Source organism: Acipenser ruthenus, chromosome 2 (assembly GCF_902713425.1).
Source record: "Acipenser ruthenus chromosome 2, fAciRut3.2 maternal haplotype, whole genome shotgun sequence".
Lineage (NCBI taxonomy): Eukaryota > Metazoa > Chordata > Actinopteri > Acipenseriformes > Acipenseridae > Acipenser > Acipenser ruthenus.
This window is the reverse complement of record NC_081190.1, coordinates 17,677,766-17,705,587: the sequence shown is the minus strand read 5'-3', so window position 1 is coordinate 17,705,587 and position 27,822 is coordinate 17,677,766. Positions and strand designations below refer to the sequence as shown.

The 27,822-nt window shown below is 38.0% G+C and overlaps 1 protein-coding gene across 3 annotated transcripts in view; it reads left to right on the top strand.

Annotated features, from left to right (window-relative positions):
* Nucleotides 1-1,312: 1,312 nt before the first annotated feature.
* LOC117963658 (mitogen-activated protein kinase kinase kinase 1-like) overlaps nucleotides 1,313-27,822 on the top strand; it is a 71,230-nt gene continuing 44,720 nt past the window's right edge. For 2 of the 3 annotated variants that reach the window (XM_058990351.1, XM_058990348.1), the window contains exon 1: nucleotides 26,802-27,316. In XM_058990351.1, coding sequence (XP_058846334.1) covers nucleotides 26,847-27,316 — 470 coding nt within the window. In that variant the 5' untranslated portion in view covers nucleotides 26,802-26,846. Of the gene's footprint in view, nucleotides 1,453-26,801; nucleotides 27,317-27,822 lie in introns of those variants that run through there. The other variant, XM_058990367.1, reaches the window with a different exon arrangement.

Below are 27,822 nucleotides of genomic sequence, written 5' to 3'. Positions count from 1 at the left end.
ATGGAGGGGTTACTCCCTAACAGGTTACAGTTTTGCCTCACAATGTATACCAAAAACAAATTCAGTGAGTAAATACAGTAATCTTGAGTGTTCTGTTATGAACCCTAAAGGTGTCTGATACACAGTTTGACAAGTTATCACAGCGGCATTACACTCTTCATCTGGAATTTAAAGATCCAGTATCACATTTTAACCTTCACAGTGTTGTATGTTCTTTTTCAATTACAATGTTATCTTACCTGAAAAGGTTTTTGTGCTGTGTTCTGTCATTTTCCCATTTCGGAGAGACTTACCTCCTTGTTGGGCTACCTGAGTGAATGCTTTGTTCATTTTCGATTTACATTCTGGATTCCAGCCATCAAAGTGCGACCGTTCGGAATGACCAAACTGCAGGGTATTTAACTTGCTGTTTACAATGACCTTTGCAGCAGGTATTGTCATCCCTTATATGGATGTGAAACTGGCCCTTTAAACAGTAACAGTATTTAAAGCACCTGATACTTATCTCCTTTTTTGGACCATCTGAAAGCTTTTGAATGTCATGAAGGTAATAACAGTAACCATTAATTTGAGAATTTCCTTTTTGTTTTGTTCAGAAAATAATCACTTACCCTAAGAAGTCAGCTGGGGTCCACGTATAATGCTAAATTAAAGCAAAGAGACTAGTGTACAGTAACATTATCGCTTTTATTGTATAAATCATGAAATCGTACGTAATATTAAAGATAAAATAAAATTGCTATAGGTAAAAGAGGCTTTAAATAGTCACCCATTGTTGGTATTCTGCTGAGTAGGTTCCTATAAATAAATACATCAAGAAGCCAAAATGGAAGCTCTCAACAGACAGCTAAGGATATTAGAAAATGCACTAGAAAGATAGACTTGAGGCATTGTTTGAACATCCTAGCTTTAATACCTCTGTTTATTGCACAGATAAAAGGTGATGTAAGCAATAACAATAAAGTCCAAGCCACTCCTTCTTAGCCTGCCAATCAAGTACTAATGTCAGCCTGAGTTCAGGAGAGCACACGTGATGTCAGCACTCAAGTCCAGCAGGCTGGCCTCTCACTGACCCACTTGTGTAGGACTCAGAGGGTTAATGTTGTCCTCTGGCATCTGTACATATTTTTCCAAAACTGTTTATAGAAACAAAGACCCCACCCTTTGAACTGCACGAGCTGTTTCCTGTGGAAACAAAGCTGCTGCCTTGTGAAAGGCAGTTTCATCAGCACTTTAAAGAGTAGGGACAGAAAGGGGGGGGGGGGGGGGCAAGGGAAAATGGGGGTGTTCTCTCTTTTTTTTTTGTTCAGTTACTCAAGTGTTCTATTTGACTTGGAGGTTTAAAGCAGGCTTGATGTCCACAATCAATTTGATGTAGGGAAGGTATTGAAGCCTACTGAATGAAGAGCTAGCAGCAGCTTTTTGGAGCACAATGTTGCCTGTTCCAAAAAGGTAAGAGGGCATTTCTTGCAAGTCCCAGAATAACTATGGGAATTATTCCCTCTTTGAGGCCTCCCCTGCCGTGTGGTTTGCAAGTGGCTGCATGTGAAAAGAAAGGTGCTTGAGGTAGGAATTGGGCACATAGAGCTGTGAGTGAAATGCGTTGGAGGTTTAGGTTTGCATGCTCTTTGCAATATGAAAAGGAATCAGTGAGGACTGAATTCCATGTTTAAGTTGGGCAGGAAGCAGCTTAGTGGAAAGATTTCATTGTTTGCATTCAATGAAAGGAAAAGTTTGACAAGAAGCACTCAGATTTAATCTCTCTGTGGATTAAATGTTGTTATTGTATTCATGCAAAGCTCTTTCCAAAGGTGGTCATGCCCTTGGTCAGTTCTGAGCCCAGTGTATGATTGCATATTTCATAAACAATTACAAATATTCATTGTACATTGCAGTGTGCAGCTTTTACATGCTGTCTTTTGTAGTTTTGTGGTCTGTTATATAAAGGAGTTAATAGAGACCCTTTCCCATTTTTTTTGTTTTTGCAGCATATTGTCATAATTTGCATTACAAGTGACTTACAGTAGAGAATGGTAAATAAGCAATAAAAAATCTACATCCTCAATACCATTACAGAAACAAAATGCTACTTACTAATGTCATATTCATTTTACACATTTATGTAAAATGCATGCAATGCATACAATATATTTGGGTCTTATATGAACTAATATAAAATGTCAATTTTTATTTATTTAAATGAATGTTCAATTATTTTAACCCCATTATTTGATCTCCCCGGTTTTGAATGCCAGTCATGTTATAGGAACTCCCGCCCCCCCGAGAGCTTGGGAGAATGTAAGAGTCCTCTGATCCCACTGCCAAGCCAATCAGGTCTTTACAGCAGAACGCTGGAGCTCACTGGGCTCTGATCCTGCTGATTTTCCCTTTCCCATCCAGAGGGAACATCAGGGCCAATGAAACACTCCCCCTGGGTCTCCTGCACTATTTCACATCATCATCAAAAATGGACATCGCAATAAACCATTTCGATCATGCCATTATAAATGTTGATTTTAAAAGTGAAAGGGAAGAAATAAGCAAAACCACTACTTAATAACATCCACGTACAGTATATAGAAAGCCTAATAAGAACTGCTTTTCACTGTTTGATTAAAATTTCGTGGCTGTTATCAGATTGCAGTGTTTTTATTTCCTCTTGTACTGTGAGAATTATGATAGATTACTGCATGATAACAATGTCACTGTAATTAAGAAATAAATATTGTGTTTAAACAGGCACCCAGAGTGCAGAAGCACCATGTGCAGTAGTTGAGGTGAAATAGATTTCTGAACCAGAATATTGTTTCCTGTGTGGCTGCAGATCACCTACAATGAAGTCACTGTATATTTTTAACACTGCTAGGGCACGATCTTGCAAGGACTTAATGCACTCAGCATTAGTCTCATGTGGTAATACACTGTGCTGTATATGACTTACAACTCCAGCAAGCTAAATGCAGATGCAACATTAGATTCCTGAGCCTGCTTCATGAAAATGAAGGTTAGATCAATCTTAGTGACAATAACTGTTGCATGTTTTTTAGGTATAGATTTTTAGGTGTGCCAATAGGTTCGAGAAAGTGGAGGGTTTAGACTGCACCCATGAAACACATGTGCATGACAGTAATGTGCCAACTTTGATGTTACTCATGTTATTGTAAGTTCCATTTGTAAAAGCATAGTTATATAGTAACTCATTTGTAATTATATATATATATATATATATATATATATATATATGTATATATATATATGGCCGTTGGTTTACAGCTTTGAACCTGAGGACGTAGCTCTACACTGTCCATGCACCGCGTGCAGCAGGGGCTCACTAGAGGGGAGGATGGTCACCTCCTGAGTAGAGGGGGAAACTTGATCTCGCTGACTTAGCACTGATTAGTGAAACGCTCGCTGCTGAACCAGATTAGGCATGGATTGGTTCTGCATGCGTAGGTGTTGAGTGTGCAAAAGGCATTTAGCTTAACTGAGTCTCATAGGAGTAAGTGACTCATCTTACCGGCATAGTCTTGACTTGCTAGTAGAAAGGCTGGACACATTTAAAAGAGAAAAAAATGTATAAATACAAAAGTGGCTAATATTTAGTAAGATATCCAAAACAAACATTAAAGTGCTGCAATATACAGTACATGCCCATAGGCTTTTAATGCAGTAAACATATGCAATCAGCCATATACTTATACCACACCAGTTATCAGACAGAAAGTATAATGGCAGATTACTGGTGAACGACAAGACACTTTAAAGGCAGTCTTAAAGAAGATATCTGTACAATGTGGCACGTTCTCTGAAAATGTGGAAACATATAGCTAGACGATGTAGAAAGCCAGCTGATCTGTATTGTACACCTTTAATGCACAGATCAACCACTGGGTTCATATTACAGTATCGTTTTCCTAAGTTGTCTGAACATTGTTTAGTAAACCTGCAGGTGATTACTTTTTCAAGGTTAAGCTTATCCAGCCAAAAAGAGGCCGGACAGGTATCTCAGCAGACGTGAAACTCTTAGTTATCTCACAGGATTTATTTCTGATTAATGAGAAAGCTGGCTTCTGCCTCTGTCTCCACCTTGCACTACACTTTTTGAGGCAACATGCGTCTCTATTAGCAGGATCTTTCAGATGTAATTAATTGGTCTCTTCAAGGAGGGCTTATCTTTACTCTTAGATTCTTAGAATGCCCTCTACTCTCTTGCTGCCTGTGACAGGGTAGCGTCGCGGGCCCAGATGGTATTCAGCAGGCAAAGAGACTCAGAGACAAGGAAACTGCAGTAAAAGCGCTGCTGCGCTGTTTAATAAACAAAAGGAAATCAAAACACTGCTCACAGAGCAAAAATGAAACAGTTAAACAAACACAAAACTGTTCAGGCTGGGCAGAGCCTTCACTGAACTTGAACCTTTAACAAAAATACAGCAACACACCACCAAACTATTCACTCAGCAACTCCCACCACCAAACTATTCACTCAGCAACTCCCACCACCAAACAAAGGATTTTCTTTTTTTATAGCATGTGGCTGGAGCCTAATTATCAATGATTCAATTAGCTCCAGCCACATTCTCACACGTATTTTGGCAGGGATAGTAAATTAACCCCATCCCTGCCAACCACCACCAAATCACCACACAATGTTATTATTTACAGGCAGGGTCCTGCCCTGCCACACTGCCATTCAGAATGCCTAATGCACAGAGAGACGGTGCTAAACTAAGACCCCACACTGCAGCACAAGTGTTGAAGTAATCATAATGACACTATCTTTTCATTTCTTTTTTTTGGAACTCATAAAAACATATTTAATATGATAGTAGTATGTAATGTAAACTGTATGGCCTGCGGTGTGAAAATGTAGTGAAACAGGTTATTTAAGTAAGCAATAAAAGGCCTTTTCAGTCTTAAGTTTCCTCCCCCCATCAATTTGCAAAAAACAAGGAGAAACATTAATTGCCTTTTGGCACTGTCTGAATATGCAGCCTCCCACAACAGCTGTATAAGAATAAACACAGCCAATCACCAGAACAGCTCCATGAAATAATAACATACTACTATGAGAGACTAAGGGACTATTTACTGTATTTGGAAATAAGCCAATTGCCAGTGCTTTTTGTATTTATTGTCTATAGGATACACAAAACACAACCGTAACAAAATGAATACTAGACATATGTGAAGTATTAATACAAATATGGATTGTTGATGAGTAGTTTATATATAAATCACCATGTTCAAAACCTTAAATCCTTAAAGCCTAGTCCAAAACAATGGGTTGTTCAGCAACACAGTTGTTTTTAATTACTAACTAATTAATGTAACTATGTATCTACTATTAGGCAGCTCAAATACTAGTATTTTTCTATTGCATGGGTATTTTAACAAGGCGTGTACTGTAGAAACTAGAACACTGTTTCTGGTAATAGTGTCCTTTCTTCATATTTATTTATCCATTAGCACACAATAACAATGTATATTAGAGAAAATTGGTTTTAAGTGCATGACTGTTTCAATATGAAGACAACTAAATATCTTTGTAATATTTGATTTCTTCCTAACATTGTTTTTGTTTTACTAGTGTTGGTGGCTGTGTGTGTGTGTGTGTGTGTGTGTGTGTGTGTGTGTGTGTGTGTGTGTGTTAAAGTCTAGTTTGATGGCTTCACTTGTTGAATAAACCCACCAAGAAGAACTATGTATTCTAAATGATACAGAACAACTAGACAGCCTTTGATATACCATTGAAAAATCTGATTTTCTCTTTTTTTTTTAACTAATCAACTTTCCTGTTTTTTTCCCTTTGAATCAGCACTTTAAAGCATTATTAGAGCTGTAAAGTCTGGTCATCACTTGCACTGCAAGCTGCCAGTCTTTTTGTTTATGTTTGCCACAGCAGGTGGAAAACGGAAAAAATTAAACACAGCTAGACAACAAGGAGGGATTCACTTGTAGAAAGTATTAATTTTGCTTATGCCCAGGTACAATTATTTATACATTATTTATACAATTATTAAACACTCGGGTAGCATTGCGGGGCACTCCAGCAGTGACCACGCTGGCAGTGGTGCCGGCATTGGGCACTCCGGCAGTAGGAATGGTGCTGGGCACTCCGGCGGTGGCGCAGGGCACTCCAGCAGTGGTGATGCTGGCAGCAGCACAGGACACTTCGGCAGTGGCAATGCTGCCCCCAGTGCGGGGCACTCCAGCAGTGGTGGCACTGACAGCAGCAATGCTGACAGCAGCGTGGGGCGGCGGTGCCACTGGCCACTCCAGCAGTAGCAATGGCTCGTCCCTCTTTGGCTGTGGAGCTGGCACAGGCTCTTTCACTCGCCTCCAGGAACGGCCGCTCCTCCCCCTCTTTCGCTTTGGGGCAGACAGTCCTGTCTTCTCCAGCCTTCGGGCAGGCAGGTCATCCTCTTCCTCTTGGAAGGGGCAGCATACCACCTTGTGCCCAAACTACCAGCAGGCAAATCACCAACCCTGGTCCTCGAGGCCACTGAGAGGTCCTCCAGTCCCCCATCCCACCGGGTCTGGGATGCATCTCCTATTGGCTCTTGCTCCACGCTCTCGGGCTTGAACTCTATCGCGCTCTGATGCCAATGTAGCGATTTAAAAGGCAGAAAACAGAGGAAGGCGCTTGATTTCTTTTCTGATCTTTATTTGGGTGACGGGCGCAACTTCCTGTCTCGGTTTTGAAGCAGCCTGAGGATAACGGTAGTGACATCACAGAGGGAGAAGGTGAACAAAAGACAGATTGACTTTCACAGAGACAGGCCCATTTTTTTTTTTTTTATAAAAAAATGCCTCGTATTTGTGTTGTAGCTGGTTGCTCCAATCAGGAAAACGAACAAAATAATATTAGTATTCACCGTCTTCCCGAAAGACACAAAAATGCAGCGCATATGGGAGAAGTGGTATGTGTCAAACTGGCAGTACACCTATGTAGTGTGCATTTCGCTCCAGAAAGTTTTTAAGAAAGACTGATGATGATGGCAGAGATGGGCCTGCATGTAAAAAGAAGGCGTATTCTAAAACCAACCGCTGTTCCAAACATTCTGAAGCAACAGATGCTGGCATTGATGTGGGTCCCCAAGCGAAACAACCAAGAAGGCATTTGAGAAACGGGAGGTCTCGGGTACGTTTTGCATTAAACACTACTGGTGCGGCAGTTTCAGTTTCGAAACTGGTTACTAAGCAACCCGACTCAGAGATTTTAATATGTCCATGCCAGAATAAGCTGTCAGTAAAATACAGTCTTAAGATCCATTAATTCATTAAAAAAAAAAAAAAAAAAAAAAAAAACATGGTATTGAAATATTTCATAAACGTTCAGGGAGTATCCATCATTTATTTATTTATTAAAAATCGTAGTATTATACCCCTTCAACGTAGCGGCGTAGCAGAACCACCAAAATAGTAGCTGCTACGGCCAAATCGTAGCCGTTGGCATCTCTGCATTATGATTAGGGGTAATATTCATAAAAACCAGCAGATTTTCTGCACAATCTATCATAAATGCATCCAAAAACAGCACTAGTGCTGTATTTTCCGCAATCTTGAAAGTTCTCTCTCTGCAACACACCGTTTAATAAGAGTTAACTAAGAACATAAGAACATAAGAAAGTTTACAAACAACAGGAGGCCATTCAGCCCATCTAGCTTGTTTGGTTGTTAGTAGCTTATTGATCCCAGAATCTCATCAAGCAGCTTCTTGAAGGATCCCAGGGTGTCAGCTTCAACAACATTACTGGGGAGTTGGTTCCAGACTCACAATTCTCTGTGTAAAAAAGTGCCTCCTATTTTCTGTTCTGAATGCCCCTTTATCTAATCTCCATTTGTGACCCCTGGTCCTTGTTTCTTTTTTCAGGTCAAAAAAGTCCCCTGGGTCAACATTGTCTATACCTTTTAGGATTTTGAATGTTTGAATCAGATCGCCGCGTAGTCTTCTTTGTTCAAGACTGAATAGATTCAATTATTTTAGCCTGTCTGCATACGACATGCCTTTTAAACCCGGGGTAATTCTGGTTGCTCTTCTTTGCACTCTTTCTAGAGCAGCAATATCCTTTTTGTAACGAGGTGACCAGAACTGAACACAATATTCTAGGTGAGGTCTTACTAATACATTGTAAAGTTTTAACATTACTTCCTTGATTTAAATTCAACACTTCTCACAATATATCCGAGCATCTTGTTGGCCTTTTTTATAGCTTCCCCACATTGTCTAGATCAAGTCATTTCTGAGTCAACATAAACTCCTAGGTCTTTTTTATAGATCTTACGTTAGGCAGCGCCACGGCAGAGCGCAGCCTATTGAACGCAGCCCTAAAATGGTGCTGCAGGAAATGAATTACGGTATGTTAAGAGGGACAAGACAGGAGTGCGATTAACGTGCGCTAAAAAAATTAATCTCCCAAAAAATGTATGCTTTAATTGCAGAAGTTAACTGCGATTAATTGACAGCCCTAACTATTACCCATCTGCAAAAATCTCCATCCCCCCAAACAAAAACCTGGCTACACCACTGTTAATTTTGTTAATTAGGTACCCACTTATTTTGCATAACATTCTTCAAAGTGTCGGAATTGAGGCTTTGCGACTGTCCTTTCCTGGCCATTTTTAATTTTTGTCAGAAAGTTAAAACGCCGCCAGAAAAGCCCTCCCCTACAGTCGGAAAAGCTTTGATATTCAGGGCCAGGAAGTTCAACGTTGACACAAATGTGCCCCCCCACCCCCAGAATTTTTCTGACATGATGCCCCTGATTGTAACATTGTAGCATAACAGGTTTTCAAGTTATGAAAGCATTTGCCTGTTTTTTTAATTTTTTTTTTAAGTTTGCTTGCACAAAAATATGCTCTGAAGATCAGCCCATACCGGTTTCATCACAAAATAAACCAGCTGTGAACCATCTGCATAAGGATAAGTAAATAAAACAATATTTGCAAGAAGCAGGCACAACTGGTATGGCTTCCCTATCACTGGATATGTAAGGGCAAAGAACATATGGACCTCTCATCCCTAGAGTTTTACTATGAAACCTGACATTGCTGGCTGAACTTTGCCTGACTACCTCAATTGTCCATACTCCAGTTTTGCCAAATTACATACAATTGTACATGAGCATGTGTTTGGATATTAAATTATACTAGCACACCCATATAGTAATTTATACAAGTGTCAACAAACTACTCCTGACTGTTATGCTTTATGGTAATGATTACTTTAAGTAGGGACAAGAAAGAAACATTGTATACAAAGTACATAAACAATTAAATAAACAAGTACTGTAAAAATATATACTAATCATTACTGTGTGGAATATAAAAACTGGTAACATCTCTTCTGTGGGGGAGCTAGTGTTGGATGGTTGTGTTAGATTGTGACTCAGCCCTGAGCAACAGTGGTTTGTCTAGTTCTTTCATCTCAGTTTCATCTCATTTTTATCTCAGATGTTAGGATTGAGTGTTTGAAGTAAACCTTTCAACATTTGACTCCAGCACCGGGTGGTTAAATTGGCAGACTCTCAGGGTCGTATCATCCCAGATAATGGAGGTTTGTACAGTCTGCAATGCAGATGGATATGACAGACATTGCAGAACTAAGTGAAACTTCAAGCACCACAAAACATAATGCTGCTCTTCAGTCAGTATAGTCTCCTGCACTGCTGACCAAAACCACGTTTTGGTTGAGAACTTTTCAGTTCACCTCTGCCATCTTTGCTTCTGCTTGTGCCTTGCAAGGTATTGTTTTGAAATGCTTTGACAACAAAGACACTGCCACAGGCAAAATCACCTTGTTAATCAAAGTTACAGACTACATGAAAATAAAAAAAGTAGAAACTGAGAGGTCTTTATTAATCTAGTATGGTAAAATACATAATATCTTTTTTGTTATTGATTTTCATCACCCATTGATGTTGGTTAATATGTTGCCAAGCATGTACGCTACACTTTTATATGCCCTCCTTTGTTACTGCTTGCATTGAGAAATGCTGTTGAAAGATGGAACAGCAAAGCTGAGTTATTTTGCAACAGCTATTAAACTTCGGTATCATTTCTTTTCTTTCTTTTTTTACTGAAGTTAAGTAATTTTCAAATGGTTATTGACTAGTATTAAATAAATCAGGATTCTCAAATGCAACATTTGCATGGACTCTTAATATTAGCTCAGCTGGCTCCTAAACTGCTCTTATAATTGAACTTAGCTGGCTTACCTTGTGTCTACTTTTTGTTTACACAAAACTACACAGATAAAGCACAGTTTCGAGTCAATACTTTACTTTTTGTTCTGAATAGCTGTCACTCTTTCAAATGCCTCATTATGATTTAAAGGATAATTATATTTTACACTGTTTTTACACCACCAGTACTTACTGAGACAATATTCAAATGATAGACAGGTACAGTACAGGTATATGTAAAAATGATGCTAATGAATTGCCCTACCCATGATAAAAATTCAATCTTGCTGCACGGCTAAACTGAATTTCTGACCCTGTTCAGTTGCCAGTTGTGACCGCTAAAACCCTTAATGGTTTGAGTACTGCCTGCTAGATATACAGTGACTGTGAACTAATCTCGCAAAAAGTCTCCCGCTTCGGAGGGTATGACCACCGTAATTATCCTAATTTGAGCCACTTACTGGTACTTGAAAGACTTTGAAAACTTGAGATGATGTGATGTACTGCAGTTGCACTGATGGCTTAAATTGTTGAATAAACCCACCAACAAGAACTACCTATTCTAAATGATACAGAATATATAGACAGCCTTTGATATACCATTGAAGAATCAGATAACTAATCCACTTCTTTTTTTCCTCTGTGTCAGCACTTTAAAGCATGGTTATAGCTACGAAGTCTGGGCCATTGCTTGCACTGCAAGCTGCCAGTGTTATGAAATTGTGGCAATAGTTGTAAAAATAAAGCAGGTCACAGCCTTCTCCACACACACCCACCCACACTGCTGTAGATATCAAATAGTTTTGGTGGGAAAACCTAGACCTTTTAGCCCTCGCTGCAAAAATCAATGCACACTGTAGTTTTTTTTTTCCAAACTTGAAACTATTTGTTTTGCAGGAATTACAAATTACAATAGAATACCAGTCAGAGAAACTGGGTCACAAAAAAATTCACAATTCCTTCTTTGTAACGGCTTGTTGTAAGCTTGTGTATTTTATGCAGCACATTAATGTTAAATAATTATCCAAAGCCCTGTTTTATGGAACCCGATAATCTTCTAGACAAAACAACTTTTTAGCATTCATTTGCAGGTTTTTAAAATTATATTGTGCAATAGAGCTAAAAGTCGAATTCTACAAATTATGCATTTGGCCATGAATGTACAAAATGTAGCCATAATTATTATTATTTCTTTCTTAGCAGACGCCCTTATCCAGGGCGACTTACAATTGTTACAAGATATCACATTATTTTTACATACAATTACCCATTTATACAGTTGGGTTTTTTTACTGGAGCAATCTAGGTAAAGTCCCTTGCTCAAGGGTACAGCAGCAGTGTCCCCCACTTGGCATTTAACCCACGACCCTCCAGTCAAGAGTCCAAAGCCCTAACCACTACTCCACACTGCTGCTAATTGAGGAATATATATAATTCCCCATGCAATCCTCTGACTGGTCCGGCTGCAAAGCTAGGCTTTGTTATTGGTTTGGGCTCAATTATTTTACCCCTGATTGTCTCCCTAATTTGGAATGTCCAATAATTTGTTCTCCTCACCGCAGCAATTCCGCACACAGCTCAGGAGAACTGAAGGTTCAGTGAGTGTCCTCCGATCCCATGACTGAGCCAGCTTCCTTTTATACACCCAGGAACTCGAGAGAGGATGTCAGCGAGCTACCAACCTCTGGAGGACAAAGGCCAGCCCTGCAGGTGTCCGCTTTTGAGCTTGCTAGGCACCTGGCCAGCAAGGTTCGCTGTAGCGCGATGAAGAGAAGGTTCCTGCTGGTTTTGCCTCCCTAACCCACGGGAGGGCCCGAGCCAATGTGACGGTCCCTTCTGAATCCCCAGCGAAGACGAGCGACTTCGCACAGCCAGGACACGTACCTGTGCTGTATGACTCACCCTGCACACCACATGGCTGTGCTTTTACCAGGTGAGCCACTCGGGGACCCCAGATGGTTACTGTTTTGAGATTGGTAAACCACCAACTTAAGACTGTTATTGAAATGGAATGTTATAAATTTGACCTTTGAGAGCGTTGATAATTGACCTGAACCTCTAAAGCTACGGACGGAGCATCCTTAAATACAATGGGGAACTGTGTTACCCCACATACCACCAGGCTGCCAGCACAGGCAGAGCTAATTATTTCTATTAGATTAGTGAAAAGTCTGGGTATACATAATACCCATTTATGTCCTCTTTTCATTAAATTAAGATTCTATCTACAAAATGGGCCTGTGCATTCAAGCTTTTTGAAGAACTCCTAAAAGTTATTTGTCAATGATATTGATTGTAGAGAATGTTGTTGTACAGGACAAGAAACTGTATACTGCATGAATGTTCACTGTGCAGGTCATTCAACTGCTTTATGTCAATTCACTGCCATGGTCCACAGCATCTAACAGTAACCATAACAAATTTTGTTTTTTTAGAATAAAGTTTAATTTGTTTTCTCGCAATATGAATGTTGTTCTTCTTTCACTTTTGGCACGGGACACCTTTGGTATGGGACACATAATGGGTGACAAGTAGCAGCACCTGGATCAAGAGAATTTAATCTAAGTGCTTTCGTGCATTTTTACACAAAATTTACTTAACAAACTGCTATACCATACTGGCTGGGCTTGATTCACACTTTTTATGTCAGTTGAGGAAACAATTTCCATCCAGGTATAGGGAATTATCATCCTCTCCCTGCTGGTGGGAATGCTATTTCAATCCAATGAAAAATATAGTGGTACTCCTATTAGTAATTCAGTAGGAATATATACATGAATACTCCAGAAAACATGTACGAAGGGATTTCTAGAGGGGGAGGAGGGGAGTGGGTGGTTTCTTTGTAACTTGGTTAAAGCCATGATAAAATGACCTGAAGGTAAATATGAGCTAATTTCACTACAGTACTCATACAACCAGATGATAGAAGAAGAATATAGTAATACTGTATGATTACTAAAGGAATCTCAAAATAATTAAAATAATCCCACTAAAAGATTCTTATGTCCCAATTTATTATGAGAATTTTGATTCTGACAGTAGTACTGTCATTGTTATACAAATCCTTAAAATATTATAAATATATAATTAGTCTTCTTCTTATTCTTAATACTACCACTATGACTACTACGACTACTACTAATAATCTATGGTAGTATGTTCCAAGTGTAATATAAAAAAGGGAAATGGTTATGGTCTTCAGTATATCGTCACAACACATCATGTTATTAGGGCTGAAAAAATTAAACAAATGTAGTTATTTCAGTTGGCTCTGCTGAAAAGTGAAAAAGACATGAACATTTATATTTTAGATAAGTATTTTTTCAGGAAGCCCCTGTTGGGAGATCAAACAAAGACATAGTTGTTAGTTGAGAGCTATCAACTAGCGAATTTGACTGAATTAAAAATAAATACTAATTCAACCTGAACACTAGCACATATCACCAATAGGGGTAGGTATATAGATACAGGAAATAATAAGAAACAAGAGTTTGCACATCATTATTTTAAAGTATAGTCCTCATGTCTTTACATGTATTTATTTAAATAATTTAGAAGGAGGTACACTTTCAAGCACCTTTTACGCTGTGGTTTTATTATACCAGAAATGAGGGACAGACCGCCTCTACTGCACGCAGGCGTATAGTATATGGTCTTAAAAGGGCATGTTGAATTTGAAGCACTTCTAATCCTTAGACTGTATTACAGAAAATGAGAAGCCTTCAGAGCATGTGCTGCAGGGCAGTGCAGAAGGTCACCCCTTTGATATCTGATCTGGGTATTGACACCTTAGTCAACTGGGCTGTGAATGTTGGGTTTAAAGGAGAGGTTTAACATCCATTTTTCTTCTCCTTATTGGAACTAGCAAAATTATCACTGCTGTCACCCATATTGTTGTGTTAACGTTCTTTTGGTTATTTGTTTGTTTTTTATACTTTTAATTTGCTATTTGCATTTTTTTTAAATACATGACTGCTGCGTGTTATGTTATGTGTTGTAGTTCAAACTCACTCCAATGGTCTAGCAGTAATCAAACCATGTGAACTACAGCAAAAGCATGGGAATGCAGAAGTATATCTACAGCATATCTTTGCATATTATAGATAATTTATTATAGAATTATAGAATTAATGTAAGTATAAACAGATGCATCATACATGAACTCTGGGAAATGAACAGAGGGAATAACACAATGATTAATGCTGTACTTAGAACATTGCTGAGCCTGCAATAAAGGCAGACCCTGCTTTTAACCTAATCCTCAAATGACTGCTTTAGCTGTAAGCACCACACAGACACAAGGATTAGACGGCATGTGTGGTGCACAAACCTTAGACACCCTGTAGTGGTAACCTAAAAAAACACGAGGGGATGAGACACGAGCTTCAAGAGATGCCCTCGTTTACACTATAAAAATCCATGTGTCAGGAAAATTGCTTCATGAATTCACAATGATCTCATACAGTATATTTTAGCTGTTGCATTTCATTTCTGCCTGTGTCTTTATATTCCTCCTTGCAATATAATGTGTCAGCTGCCACAAGCCGTCCCATAGTTATCATCAGTGTAAGCTAAGGAAGTTGGGATACTGGAGGAATCTGGTAAATTTATCTTAACAGTGGCAGATCTAATCTAAATGCAGTCACTTTATTAAACATTAACATCTGATACAGAAACACAAAAATCTAGCAAAACAGCATAAAACATGTGTAAAATGCCAGTATCGTTATACCGTAGATCAATTTCAATAGACCCCAGAGTCTGCAGTTAATACTTGTTTATGACAACAGGAAAATGTCAGTTTTTTGACCAGGCAAATTTACAAACTAAACAGGTGCACATGGTCTTTTTGAAAACTGTATTATTATAGCTTTATACTGAATTAGTAGTGTGGTATATTTCAGAGGCCCGTGGCTGTAAGTATTAATCATGTCCATACACAACAAATAAGGGAAAGTTGACTTATTTATTTATTTATTTATTTATTTAAATACGGTCAAATTATGCAATACATTCCTAAATTTTTTCTTGATGTTTTGAATATATTGCAAACATCTCGGGAGTGAAGTGTAGTTTAGTTTGCAGTTAGACCAACAACGTGGATTGTATTTTTTTTTTTTTTTTTTTTTTTTATTTAATAGGTGGCCCACTGGTCTCACCCTACTGAATGTTCTGAATGACGAGTTCTCCGGGTGAATTTGATGCCACCATTGGTGTCACTTGTATAGCACCTGAAGTGTTAGTGACAACTCAGCGATTAGTCCCTAATTTAAAACTTGCCTCATCAAATTTACACTGACCAGAGATCAGAGGTCTCTGTCAGCCACTTTAAAATCAGTTTATTTATCAAATTCAAGTACTTTTGGAACATTGCAGTGGATTTTACAAAAATAAAATAGTAAATTAAACATGGTAATGAAATCATGTTGCAACCCTGAAAGTTTTTGCCCTGTCTTCAAAACACAAGTGGGGTTAGATAGATGCAGGGTTACATATAGTACAGAGTATTCAGGCCCGGGACTTTTGCTTTTTGGAAATTACCTCATTTGTTTTTGCCAGACCCTGATAATGAACTTGAAGGTTCTGTTCTATATGTCAGCTTAACGCTTGTATTTTCCATTACCACAACTGCTTACAATTGCCTTTTCTATTTATAGTTCTAGATAATTTAAAAGAATTAGTGTGAAAATCTTTGACCTCGAGGACCAGTGTGAGGCATTTTGGTTGTTTTTAATGCATTGTATGCCTGTTAAAAGCATTCAGAACATTACAAAAATACAAACTAGTAAAAACAGGTTTGGGCAAAATTTGAAGTTATAGAGTTACATGGATTTTTTATATGTTGTATTCTGTAACATAAAACTACATAGGGTTGAGAAAAGACATGAGGTTGAAATTTGGCTTTAATATTAATAAAAATGATTTGGTGAAACAATACACAGAGTGTGGTGTTATTTCTGAGTGCAGAAAATGTGGGTGTTTAATTACTAGATTAAGTGCTTGTACGATGCAATAATACAGAAGTGATGTAAGTGTAATTCTGATTTTGTACAATACGCCGATATCTTGTCCAAGGGTAAAAGGAATTAACTGTGTGTGGCTGTTCCGCTTCCCCTAGCTTTAAATCAACGTTTATAAGCTTCTTATTCTGTAGACTAGGCTTTGGTGACTCAGTTATGAGTTAAATCCCATTATATCATATACACTACTGTTCAGACATTAGAATCGACTGTCTGTTATAAATGTTAAAGAAGATAAGACCACCTAAAGCCCCGAAAATTATTAAAGACAACAGTGATAAAACAGAATTGAAGCCATCTGTATTAATGCTGGTAATGAGATGTAACCCAGACTGTGAAGGCATGTACAGATAGGATAGGTGTTTCTGAAACAAAAAACTGGCAAAGGAGAGAACAAAAAAATGATACATGGTGAAAACAGTTAAAACCTCAGCTAAATTCAATGTGTAAGTGGACACACAATCTTCTTGAGAACATGAAATAACCCAGGGGCTTAGAATGCTGTAATTCGAGATGTGAACCTACAGTATCTATCTGTAACAGGGATTTGATGTGAAGACTCACTCAAGCATATGCTCAGTTTATAGCGCCAACATTCAATCAAAAATCTGTTAAAAATAAATAAAAGAACCAAACCATGACGGGTCTTGGACTTCTTCTATTTGTGTCGTTTACACCAGTGTAAAGTTTGCACCATCTTAATAGAAAAACCGACAGACAGAGAATGTGATTGTAATTTTAGAAATTACTTTTTTCCCTTTTTCTTTTTTTCAAATGTCAGCTGCTGTTTTGCTATGATGGTAATTCTCTTATTCCATTTGTATGCAGCAAAATTGTTTCAAAATACATTGTGAAGATAAGTGCGTCTTCCCACATTAAAAGCTTAGTAAAGCTTACAGCTTAAGTAAGGCAAACCACAGACATGCATTGTTAAGATTAAACACAGTAAAGTGTGGTAAACACATGGTATCGGCATGATACAGCAAAACTACTGTGCAAATATACCACGCTGAACTACCACGATAAACCTAAGGTGAGGTAAGAAAACCTGGATTATCCTGAATTGAGGGTTTCCTAAATTTAAGACAGTCAAGGGTGTTAAATTGGTGTCTCCTTTTATTCTCTGAAGTTGTACTGTGGCTGCTGGTTTTTAATAAAAAAAGACAGCTACCAGTAAGTCCTTCAATGGAATCAGTCATTGGGCTCTGCGACAGGCTGCTGTTACTATGCTATCAATGGTTTCTTTATGGCAGGTGCTTATCCAAACTGTACCATGTTGTGTGTTGGAATCCCAGTGAAAGTGAATGGCACAGAGATTCTGCTCATCGTATAATGGGGTATTTATTTAAAATTGTGAAACACTGTTTCTTCTTTTTGAAGAAAAAAAAATGGTGAAAACTTTATAATAGAAAATGCTTCGTGGATCAGGCCCAATCTGTCTCATTCTGGGCAAGAGCCCAGACAATCGCAACAGATGCCCACTTCACCTCATGCAAGAGCTTACTGTTCACAGCATGAGCTGCTGTCTGAAACAGAGAACTGGGATTTCAATTTTATGGAGAATTAACATGTGGTTAAACATGACCATAAAACATTCATCAAGTGGCTATTACAAAATATACACATATAACAGTGGAGGGTGGCTTTAAAGAGTGCCAAAGCGCTGGCATTCCTACAGCGGCAAGCTGAAAACAAATTCAAAAAGAGTTGTTATCCTTTTTGAGGTAGGTACTGTAGTCCCCTACAGTTCACGGAAAAACCAATAAGACTGTCAGTTTTCTATCTGCCTCTCTTTCCCTATGACCTTTGGCAGCAATGCATTTTGCAGAATTTCAGAATTTTCTATATTGCAATCGCTATAGTTTTCCATTGGGATCAATGGGGCCAAGTGGCAAGCTGTTGTGATTTATTTTGTTGTAAACAGTTCATAGACTACCCTTTGCAACAGCAGCCATCAGGTTAAGGCACCTATGTGTATAATTGTTATTACAACATGAAACAATTCTATCAAACTACTTGGTACATTATTTTTCTTTCTGTTATGCCATGCAGTTGGTTGTACTTAATTAATGCAGCAAAGGCTTTTGAAGGGTTTATTTTTAATACTGTAAAGTGTTCAACAACAAAGACGAAAAGAGTGAAAGACTAGGATTCTAATTATCAAAGTCAGCTGATATCCAGTTTGTACATAAAGCCTAAAATGGAAAGCAGTGATAAGAGCAAGCAGTTAGTGAGACTGGTATGTCCCTTATCTGAGTAAACATATGAGTGTATGATAAGTATTGGCCATTAAATCAAGCGAAACGGGCAGCTTCCCAAAAGGAATAGCTGCTTCACATGTCTGCTATGGTAGTTTTTAAAATTGACTGTATCAGTTTTCTGGTTATTAAATCAACCAAGATATAATTTAGTGGGGCACAGTACAAAGAGGTGATTGTTAAACTGCATAAACAATATATTTTGATAAGAATAAATTGCTCAAGAAGTATTCAGACTTCCTGTGCTGTACATTATTTGGATCTTATTTTCTGCTGGGTGCCGACTTCACGGTCTCCCTAAAGTTCAGCACAGCAATGGTTTAGCTCCCATATTAAAGAACAAAAAATGACCTGCAATTGTCTGTGCATGTAAAGTAAACCTTTCAACCTGTACATATCCTGTAGCTCACAATAAACAGATACAACTAAACTGTCCTCTATGTTTTATAGAGTAAATGATATAGCTAATATGACTGGTGAGATAAGCTATGTGGGAGCTAATCTCCATGTCCCATTCAAAACATCTCCTCTGCTCAGCACGGTTTGTTACCTTTTGGAAATGATCAATTAAGATTCAGAAATATGACACATTTCATTGATGATATCAGATCCCAATCCTAAATACCAGTGCTGGGGTTTACAATACAGATAGTAGATACGGTGCAGTGTGGAAAATTACTACTGGGTTCCTTTCTCATCCGCCTGGGACAGTCTGAAATATTAATTAGTATATATCATATGCTTTTGGTAATTTAACAACAAACTAATTATTTTATTTAGTATAACAACATTGATGAAGCCCAGCCAAATGTATTGTCTATTTGACTTTTCTATTGGTTTTACCTCAGTATAGGATTAGCTCAGCCAGCAGACAGTAAATGGGAGGTACGGTTACATTTTAAAACAGACACATGCTTTTGACACTAATTTTAATTTTAGCTGCACTCAACAGTCTATAACGGTAACCGCAAAAATATGATGAAAGAAAAATAGGAATTGAAACTTGTCACTTGCTTGTTCCTGTGCTGTTGCTTCTTTCAGACTAAGCAGTTTATTTTGTGCATGTCAAAACCCATAAAGGAGTTAAGAGGTGTTTTAGGCCAGGTTTTAAAGATGCCAACACTTTTATGTGCTTGTGTGTCTATTGTATCCAGAGTAGTCGTAGTAGTCTCTATTTGAACATGTTCGCTGTTTCTATTGTTCTGTGAAACAAAGCAAAGAGATTCTAAAATGGATCCAGAAATAAAAATATCTCAAGAATGCAATATGAATGCAAAGCCTGAATTCATATTTCCTGTGGGAAGAGCATAAGCTCCATGATACCAAGCCCTCCGAGTTGTCTGTTTATGATACGCGTGTCTTTATCTTCATCCATCATTTGGAAGGCCAGCGCATACTGCATGTTTCTGCAAAACATGTGGCAAACACAACACTCAGCCAAGTATACTGTTACAACAAGTTTGGCTTTTCGTTCCCATTGTAAAGGACTGTAGTCACAGCGGCTAGATAGAAGGTTGAGATGAAGGTCAGGCCACCCAAAGGGCAGAATGCTACCAATAACAACACTTCCTGTGTCACGAAGAGAAACCATATAAATGGGTTAAAGATTGAGGAAATACACACTTTGAAGGCAATATAAGCCCTACTTTGTTTACGTCTAAAGACAGTAAATCATTGGCTATTGTGGCAAATGTTTTAGTACACTATGAGGTAAGTCAGAGGTTTTATACCATAGGTAATTTTCTTCTTAAATTTGTGAAGACAACTGAATGTGCTCTTCTACCAGTTCATATTGAGATGTCCCAGCAACAGAAGAGCGGCCAATTTGAGCATATCCCCCCCAAGAGGCAGTGGTGAAAGGGTTGAGCAAATTGATGAGGAAGTGCCAACGATGGATCATTACTGCACTTTATGAGAAAGAAAGAAAGGAAGAAAGAAAGGAAAAAGATTATTTAAAATAATAGTGACATTTAATTTAAAACATTAACATCGTATTAACAGCTTTGTTGCCACTATGTAAAGACCAAGTAACTGCAAAAACAATAGATCAGTCTGTGGCTCTGTAATATGCTGGCTATATGTACATCAGCCAACTGTCTCTCTTTCCGAACAGTAGCCATCAATAATTTCTTGCTGTGGTCCATCTGATAGGAAGCCAGCCACAGCCTCTGGAATCTCTGCATTCCTTGCTGCTATGTTTTTGCAGTTGTCGTCTTGGTTTATAAATTGTTCATTTATAGCAAAGCCAGCACCTGCCCCAAACACCTCACGCTGCCAAGTCGTTGAGCTGGCAAAAGGGGCTGCTGAAGCTGCCGGGTTGTTAGGTTGCAAGCAACAAATATAGCTGGATTAGCATGTTGCTTTGCTAATTTACACTGGGGTCTGGATTATTATTTTAATTATATATACACTGACTTTCACAAGAATGATTACATTTTTAATATATCTAAACGGAGACGACGACTACAACCCTTTGACGTTTTTTGTGTTGTCTATTTACATAGCAGCCTTCTAACTGTAGGTCCTTGGAGATGTTGTTTTTATATTGCTAGTACTGTACCATAAGACCTGCACATATTTAACAGGACTGTATATCACTATAGCACTTCAGTATACATAAGATTCCTCAAGTGCATCCTTGTACTAGACCCAGTGGCACCAGTCATTAATTAAATGTCAAACATATACAGTCCTAACATGTATGTGTGTACTTACACTACATGAGTGACTGACTGGGTCAAATTAGTGAAGGCGGTCAGAACCATGTTTGGAGTACTGAAGTTCAGAACTGTGCAAGATGGTTTACACTACCTTAGTTAACTTTACATATTCCTGGTTGTCAATTAGAGACCCCTTTTAAAGCTGAAGTGTTCAAAATCATGCTAAGAGTTACACTCTAATCTAATTATTTGGTATCTGTTTAAAACATTCTGCCATAGCCTTGACAACCGTCTTGCATGTCTAAAACCCATTTTGGTTTGGTTTGGTTACAGTCTTCCTTAAAAGTGTATGTTCTTGAGTTTGTTATTATGTGCATTACGTGGAATCTGGATATACGGTATGTTTAATTTGAGATGTACTTATGAAGTACTTGATGTTTATTCGTATATGCTCTATTTTGAAATCAAATATATATGTTAGCCTACTGTTGTTTTTTATCAAATTAGTGGTTTTGGTAAGTCAATCAGAAACAGATTGTATTGCATACCCGGTTCAGTTCTATACAACATGTTATTAAAATGAAATGATTAGATATGAAGTGAAGTGTTATTTCCTATTGAATTGGTTTTACAGTTCTCCCAGGAAACTCTACTCTTTGTGTAAATGTAAAATGTTACCTTATAAATTGTTACCATCTTTATTGTGTATAAACAATTACTCAAAAACTCAATGAAATCTAATGCTAACTCTGAATAGATAGACACACATACAGGCAGAGCATTGTCCGATCCACGTGTCTCTACAGAATTAAATAAAGAAGGAAGCTCTCTGAAGCAGCAGGAAGTCGGGACTGGCTTAGAACAGAGTGTAGTGATAAACTGAACCCACATTGACAGGAAATTGGATTTAGTGGCTGTCCTGTGCTGCTCTTCTTCCTTCTGCTGTTTTGAATTCATTAGCTAAACTAAATGAAGTGACTGTTTCACTAACTTTCTTTTCTCTGTACTGCTTTATTCAGCTGTGCTGAGTACTTATGTTGTGGGCTTTGAGTGAATGTTTTATTATATTTAATCTGTTACTTTTTTGAAGGAAAATTCATATCTTTGCAGCTGCTTGAAGTAAACGGCATGATACTTGTTGGAGGGAATTGTATTTTAATATTCAAATGCTTAATTACTTCACCCCATAATAGAGCAGTAATCATTAAGATTGCCTTATAAGTCACTATTATTGTAAGTCAATTATTTTTTTAATTAAAAGGTTTTTTCCAATCAGTTGGATTTTCCTGCTGTAAATGGTTACATTTAAGCTTAAGTTCTAAGGTGTATCAGATGTGTGGGCTAGTGCTGATACAGCAACACAAGCTCTGCTACTGTAGCAAGCAGTGACCCAGCATTCATACCAAGCAAGATCTGAGATTTCTATTGAGTTGTGTGTTATTGTTCACAGGTTTTTTAGTTGTACAGTATAAGAGCACTCGTGTTGATTGAAGACGATCAAAATTAGACAGCATAAATTAAAGGACTGAAGGACAAAATGATCTCAGATTAACAGCACACTCTGTCACAGGCAATTCAGTCACCAAAGAATACAGCTCTCCGGCATGAATCAAACACAGGCATAATAATTTTATAAACTTTTTAATTCAAGTTTCCCTAGAGGGACACTTTATCCAAAAATTCAACCACAGACTTTTTGTTTAAAAAGGAGCTGTAATTACAGCTGACTTTATTGATATACAAAAGCGGATCTGCTCAGATTTATTCTCCGGTAAACCTCTTTTTAAGGGGTAGATTCTGGAAAACCATTCTTTCATGAAAGTAGCTCCCTGTTTAACTGGTATGTGGTGGAGAATCATATACAGTACTGTACAACTGTGCAGCTTTGAACTATGAAGTCCCATTGAGGTCCAAGGGCATTTTTTAGCTGCTATGGTTTCAAGTTGTCCACCGCTTGACATATAATACAAGTGAATGCCATCCGCTCAACTGGCTAAAATTAGCAAAAATAAACATCTCACCTCAAGCTACAAATGACTTTTTAACCTAGTACACTTGTAAATGTCAGACGACCGAAGTGAACCCACCATTTGAAACTGTTATATTCAATATAATTCTGAAACTGTCAGTTCTCTTGCCAATTCAGTAATGACAAATGTATATGAAAGAGTATTCTGTTATTGCTACCAGCAATATAATAACCATTTGTAACAACTTCAAGAGTAAAATTAGGCACAAGAAAGAACATAAAAATGTAATAATAAATGCATGACCAGGGGCAAATTGTTTGAGAAAAAAATCCTTATCTTGCTTACATTTACAATGAACACGCAGGTTACATTAACTGCTATATGTAAGTGCTATTTGGACTATTAAACAGGCTCAAATTAGAGGAAAGAACAAATATAAGGAATATTTTGTTATATAAACATTACGACCAGTTCTGGTAGAATAACTCACAAAATACACTGCTCTTTTGTACTGTTGTATCTTCTAGTAGCACTCCTGGGCTGTTCTGTGATTTACATTGCTATTAACTACTTTTGTAATACAAATAGTACGGTAAAGACAACCAAAGCTAACATTTCGACTGAAGAATAGATGGGCTCCTGATGGCAAATGGCTGCATCTTTGTCAAATACAGTCCTATTTGAAGGCAATGCAAAGTTAATGGCATTTTTTTTCCCCTGAATGAAATCAAACAACTAGAATGGTATAAAATTAGCAAGAAATAACTTTTCAAAAGGAGCAGTTCAGTTATTGAATAGCTTCTTACGACAGTATAGGAATGATTTTGCCCCAGTGGTTTTGATCACTATATGCGGTTGATTCTTATATCAGTGATTCTTATAAACGGATTGCACTTATAAACGGTTAACGTAGTGACTGACCTGCCCTATCCAGCACATGTATTTGAAGCTATATCCAAATGTTGAATGAATATGTTTCGGTGATCCAAGTACCTTTGAATGAAATGATGCTCATTACCTCTCACCGCATTGGACTGATTGGACCATCTATAGATTTGAACATTACTTTGGTTTTCTGACCTTGTTCATTGGTTAACATCAAATAAAGTGCCTTAAGAAGAAGGGCTCTGGTGCTGTCGTTCTTGGCGGAGCTGGCAGAGTGTTCACCCAATGACCTCAGGTTTGTGGGGTCAAACCTCCCTTCTGTAATGACTCTTGGTTATTTGTTAATTAATTAGAGGGGCTGCTTGGGTGAAGCCTAGAGGCAAACATAGCTTTAGTGGAGAAAAAAGATTACCATCATTAACGAAAATCAATAAAGCTGATAACCAGTAACAATGATAAATGACTGAAACGGACATGAACCGGCATTACAGCCAAGGGAAATCTATATTTCAGAACAAGTAGGCTTGCAATCTTTAGGTGCATTAACACATAAATAAATAAATCGGATGTGTCCACAATATTATATCTATGTGATCACTTAGATGCAACAAACTGAGTTTCCTAAGTGACAGCTGGAGGAAGACCAATACAAATGGATGGAATTCTCAAACTACGAATGCAATTAAGAAGGAGCAAACGTGGATATAATAGATGGCTTACATGCTCAATAATTAATCATATTAGTTAGCACTGTATACCTTTATTTAATGGCCTAGAGATCCATTTTAAGCCTCTGCTTGAAATCTGTACTTTCTTCTTCTAAAATGTGTGTTCAAGAAAAAACTAAGAGTATACAGAATGTTTTAGTGATAGTTTGCATTTAGGCTGCATGTCTAATGTCTTTTAACTATATATACAGTATATATATATATATATATATATATATATATATATATATATATATATATATATATATATATATATATATATATAGTTAAAAGACATGCTATTCACACCTCCACCAGCGTTCGTGTTATCTTTCCATAAAGATAATTGTAGCTAACACATGTTTTCCATAAAACCTCCACTATGCATATCCACTCATTTATATAGGTCTCAAGTATGCAGTTTTGAAAGACACACTTGTCATATCAAATATGTATTTTCATTTCAAAACACACAGTCTCATCTGGTACTACACTAGATTACACTGATTTAGACTCTTGTACAGTACTTCCTGGCAGGGCCATAACCAGAGCTGACATTCTACCGAGGTCACACTTAGGTTTCAGGCTATAGCTGGCAGTATTTATATGACTGCTTGGTATTTACGAATCAACCTACAAATCTATGTTTCATGGCAAACCAACAGAGAAAATTAAGGAGTCTTTTGTACTTCACCAGAATATTTACATGAGCATCAGCATTGATGATGCAAAACAACAACCGAGGACACAACCTCGGTGTCCCCATAGCTAATTACAGCCATGCTTCCTGGGTCATTTCACCTGGAGAATGAAATTGTCCCCACCCCTTGGTTATTCTGGTCAGCTGCTTCTCCTATTGACGGACATGCCTGCAACCAGTAACATGCTTTGACCCAGAAGACACTGCTGAGGTGAAATGACCCAGCAAGTTCAAGTCCAAACAGATAACACACAAACACGGCATAGAAAGACAGTTTCCGTTACCCTAAAGTAGTACCAGATATCATGTTTTGAAATGAAAACAGATGTGTTTCTTTTAATGCTGCACACAAGACCTATGTTCTATAGGTATGGAAGAACAAACTGGCTAAGATTAATGGAACTGTTTTGTTAGTTATAATTACTTTAAAAGCCCATGTGTTTGCGCCTCTGGGTTTATTTGTCTGGTTTGTGAAACTGTTAGGCCATCTTTCAGATAGATTACAATGTTTGGAGCATATGGACATGCATACAAAACATGACTTGTGATCATCTTCAGGGAATCCACCATGCTGATAATTGTTTATATTGCTTTGCATAACGTCAGACATTTGCCCTGAGGAATTGAGCAATATGTACCTTTGTTTAAAAACAGAAACTTGACTGCTTTAACATGCACTGTTTACTACAGTCTGGCTTTTAAAGCTAGTAGATTATGGTGCATAAATAACCTTGATATATATTGGACTACATCCATAATTGTTCTAATATATCAAAATATATAATTATCCACATGGTGTGTTCTTGTGAGCGGCATTAGGGCATACTACTAATTTACTTTGTGTCAACCTTTCTCCCCAAAAGGGGGGGACGGGGGGACGGGGGGACGGGACAGGACGGACGACTGGGGGTGTAGTTCATTTAATCCCCAACCAATAGTCCAATAGTATGGCTGTCATTTAAGATTGTGGCTTTCAAAAAACGTGATTCTCTCAATCCACACATGTAAATCATTGTGACCTACCTGGATGTTATAGCAGTGCACGGATAGTTAAGGTAATACACAAATATGACAACAGTATATGTCCTTTCTTCACCTATATTATAATAACTTTAAAAAGATTGCTTTATAACAGTTGATTATACGTGTGTGGTTTCGAAAAAATATATATTAAATGCATTTGTGACATCTCCTATTTCTGTGTGTTTCACCACGTCATTTCTCACACCACACTGCGAGTTTGTTTGAACGTACCATCGGTTTTTCGTGAATCCCTCTACGTTACTCATTCATTACAGTGCAAACCCTTTGTGGTACTTACGCAAAACATGCGGCTCTAGTTACGCTCTTTACGGTTGTATGTAAACACCGCCAGGCCCTCTTGCTCCTCCCCTCTCCCCCTCCCCCACTTCACTCTACTCCCTCTCCCAAAGATCCTAAATGATAAACTCGCTGACAGAAAATGGCGGCGACGGGGAGCCGGACCTCGCCGTCGGGAATTAGTGAGCTGAGTAACGACAGTAACGCTGGGAACTCTTATCAGAGTAATACTACTAGCGCCCCCGTTCCCCCTAACAGCCCCGAGGCAGCTAGGCAAAAATCGTGGAGGCGTAAAGAACTACGGAAAGTCAGGAGCGTTGATCTGGATAAACCCGAGTCTCTGCTCCTGTCGCCCGAGTCCGGAATTGATCCTGTACCAGCGCAGCTTCACTTCTTATCGGCTTCTTCGCCCGGCGGATTTCAGCCGACCTTGCTGCAGCAAAGCTACGCTCAGCAGAGTAATTCTTTGAATAACCGCTCGCTTTCTAATACGAGTAACACCAGTCCATTTACCGCTACTCAGGAATTGTTGAACATTAAATGCAATACAGAGAACAGTTCTGATTATGGAGCATCTGGGGCTTCATTGGAAATGACCTCTTCTCCAAATAGGTATTGCACTTTTTTGCTTGTTTTGTTTTGGACGTTTCTTCACAAGTGTGGTTGTATTTAGATCGGGATGAGTGCCGCTGTTTATGGCTGATGGGAATGGTTTTACATTGCAGTTGGATATGGCTTGGCTAATGTGATTTGAAGATTTATTTTTATTTTTTAATCAGAAAGTACAATCTATCTATCTATCTATCTATCTATCTATCTATCTATCTATCTATCTAGTGAATAGGCTAGTGTTGCTATATATTTTATTTAACTTTGACTGATAGTACTTTACATTGCACGTACATATTTTGCTTTGATCGTATTATTATCTGGAAACTTTAGGAATGATAGCGATCGTCTATCTAGTCCTGGGGCTCCAGGTTGCAGTATGATTTACATTGTAACTGATGGTGAAAAATATGTTGATACAAAAACATACGTTCTGTGGCCAGAATATTACAAGTTTTCTATGTCATTCATTAGTTTGCAATTAATCTGCAAATCTGTTTGGATTTTCT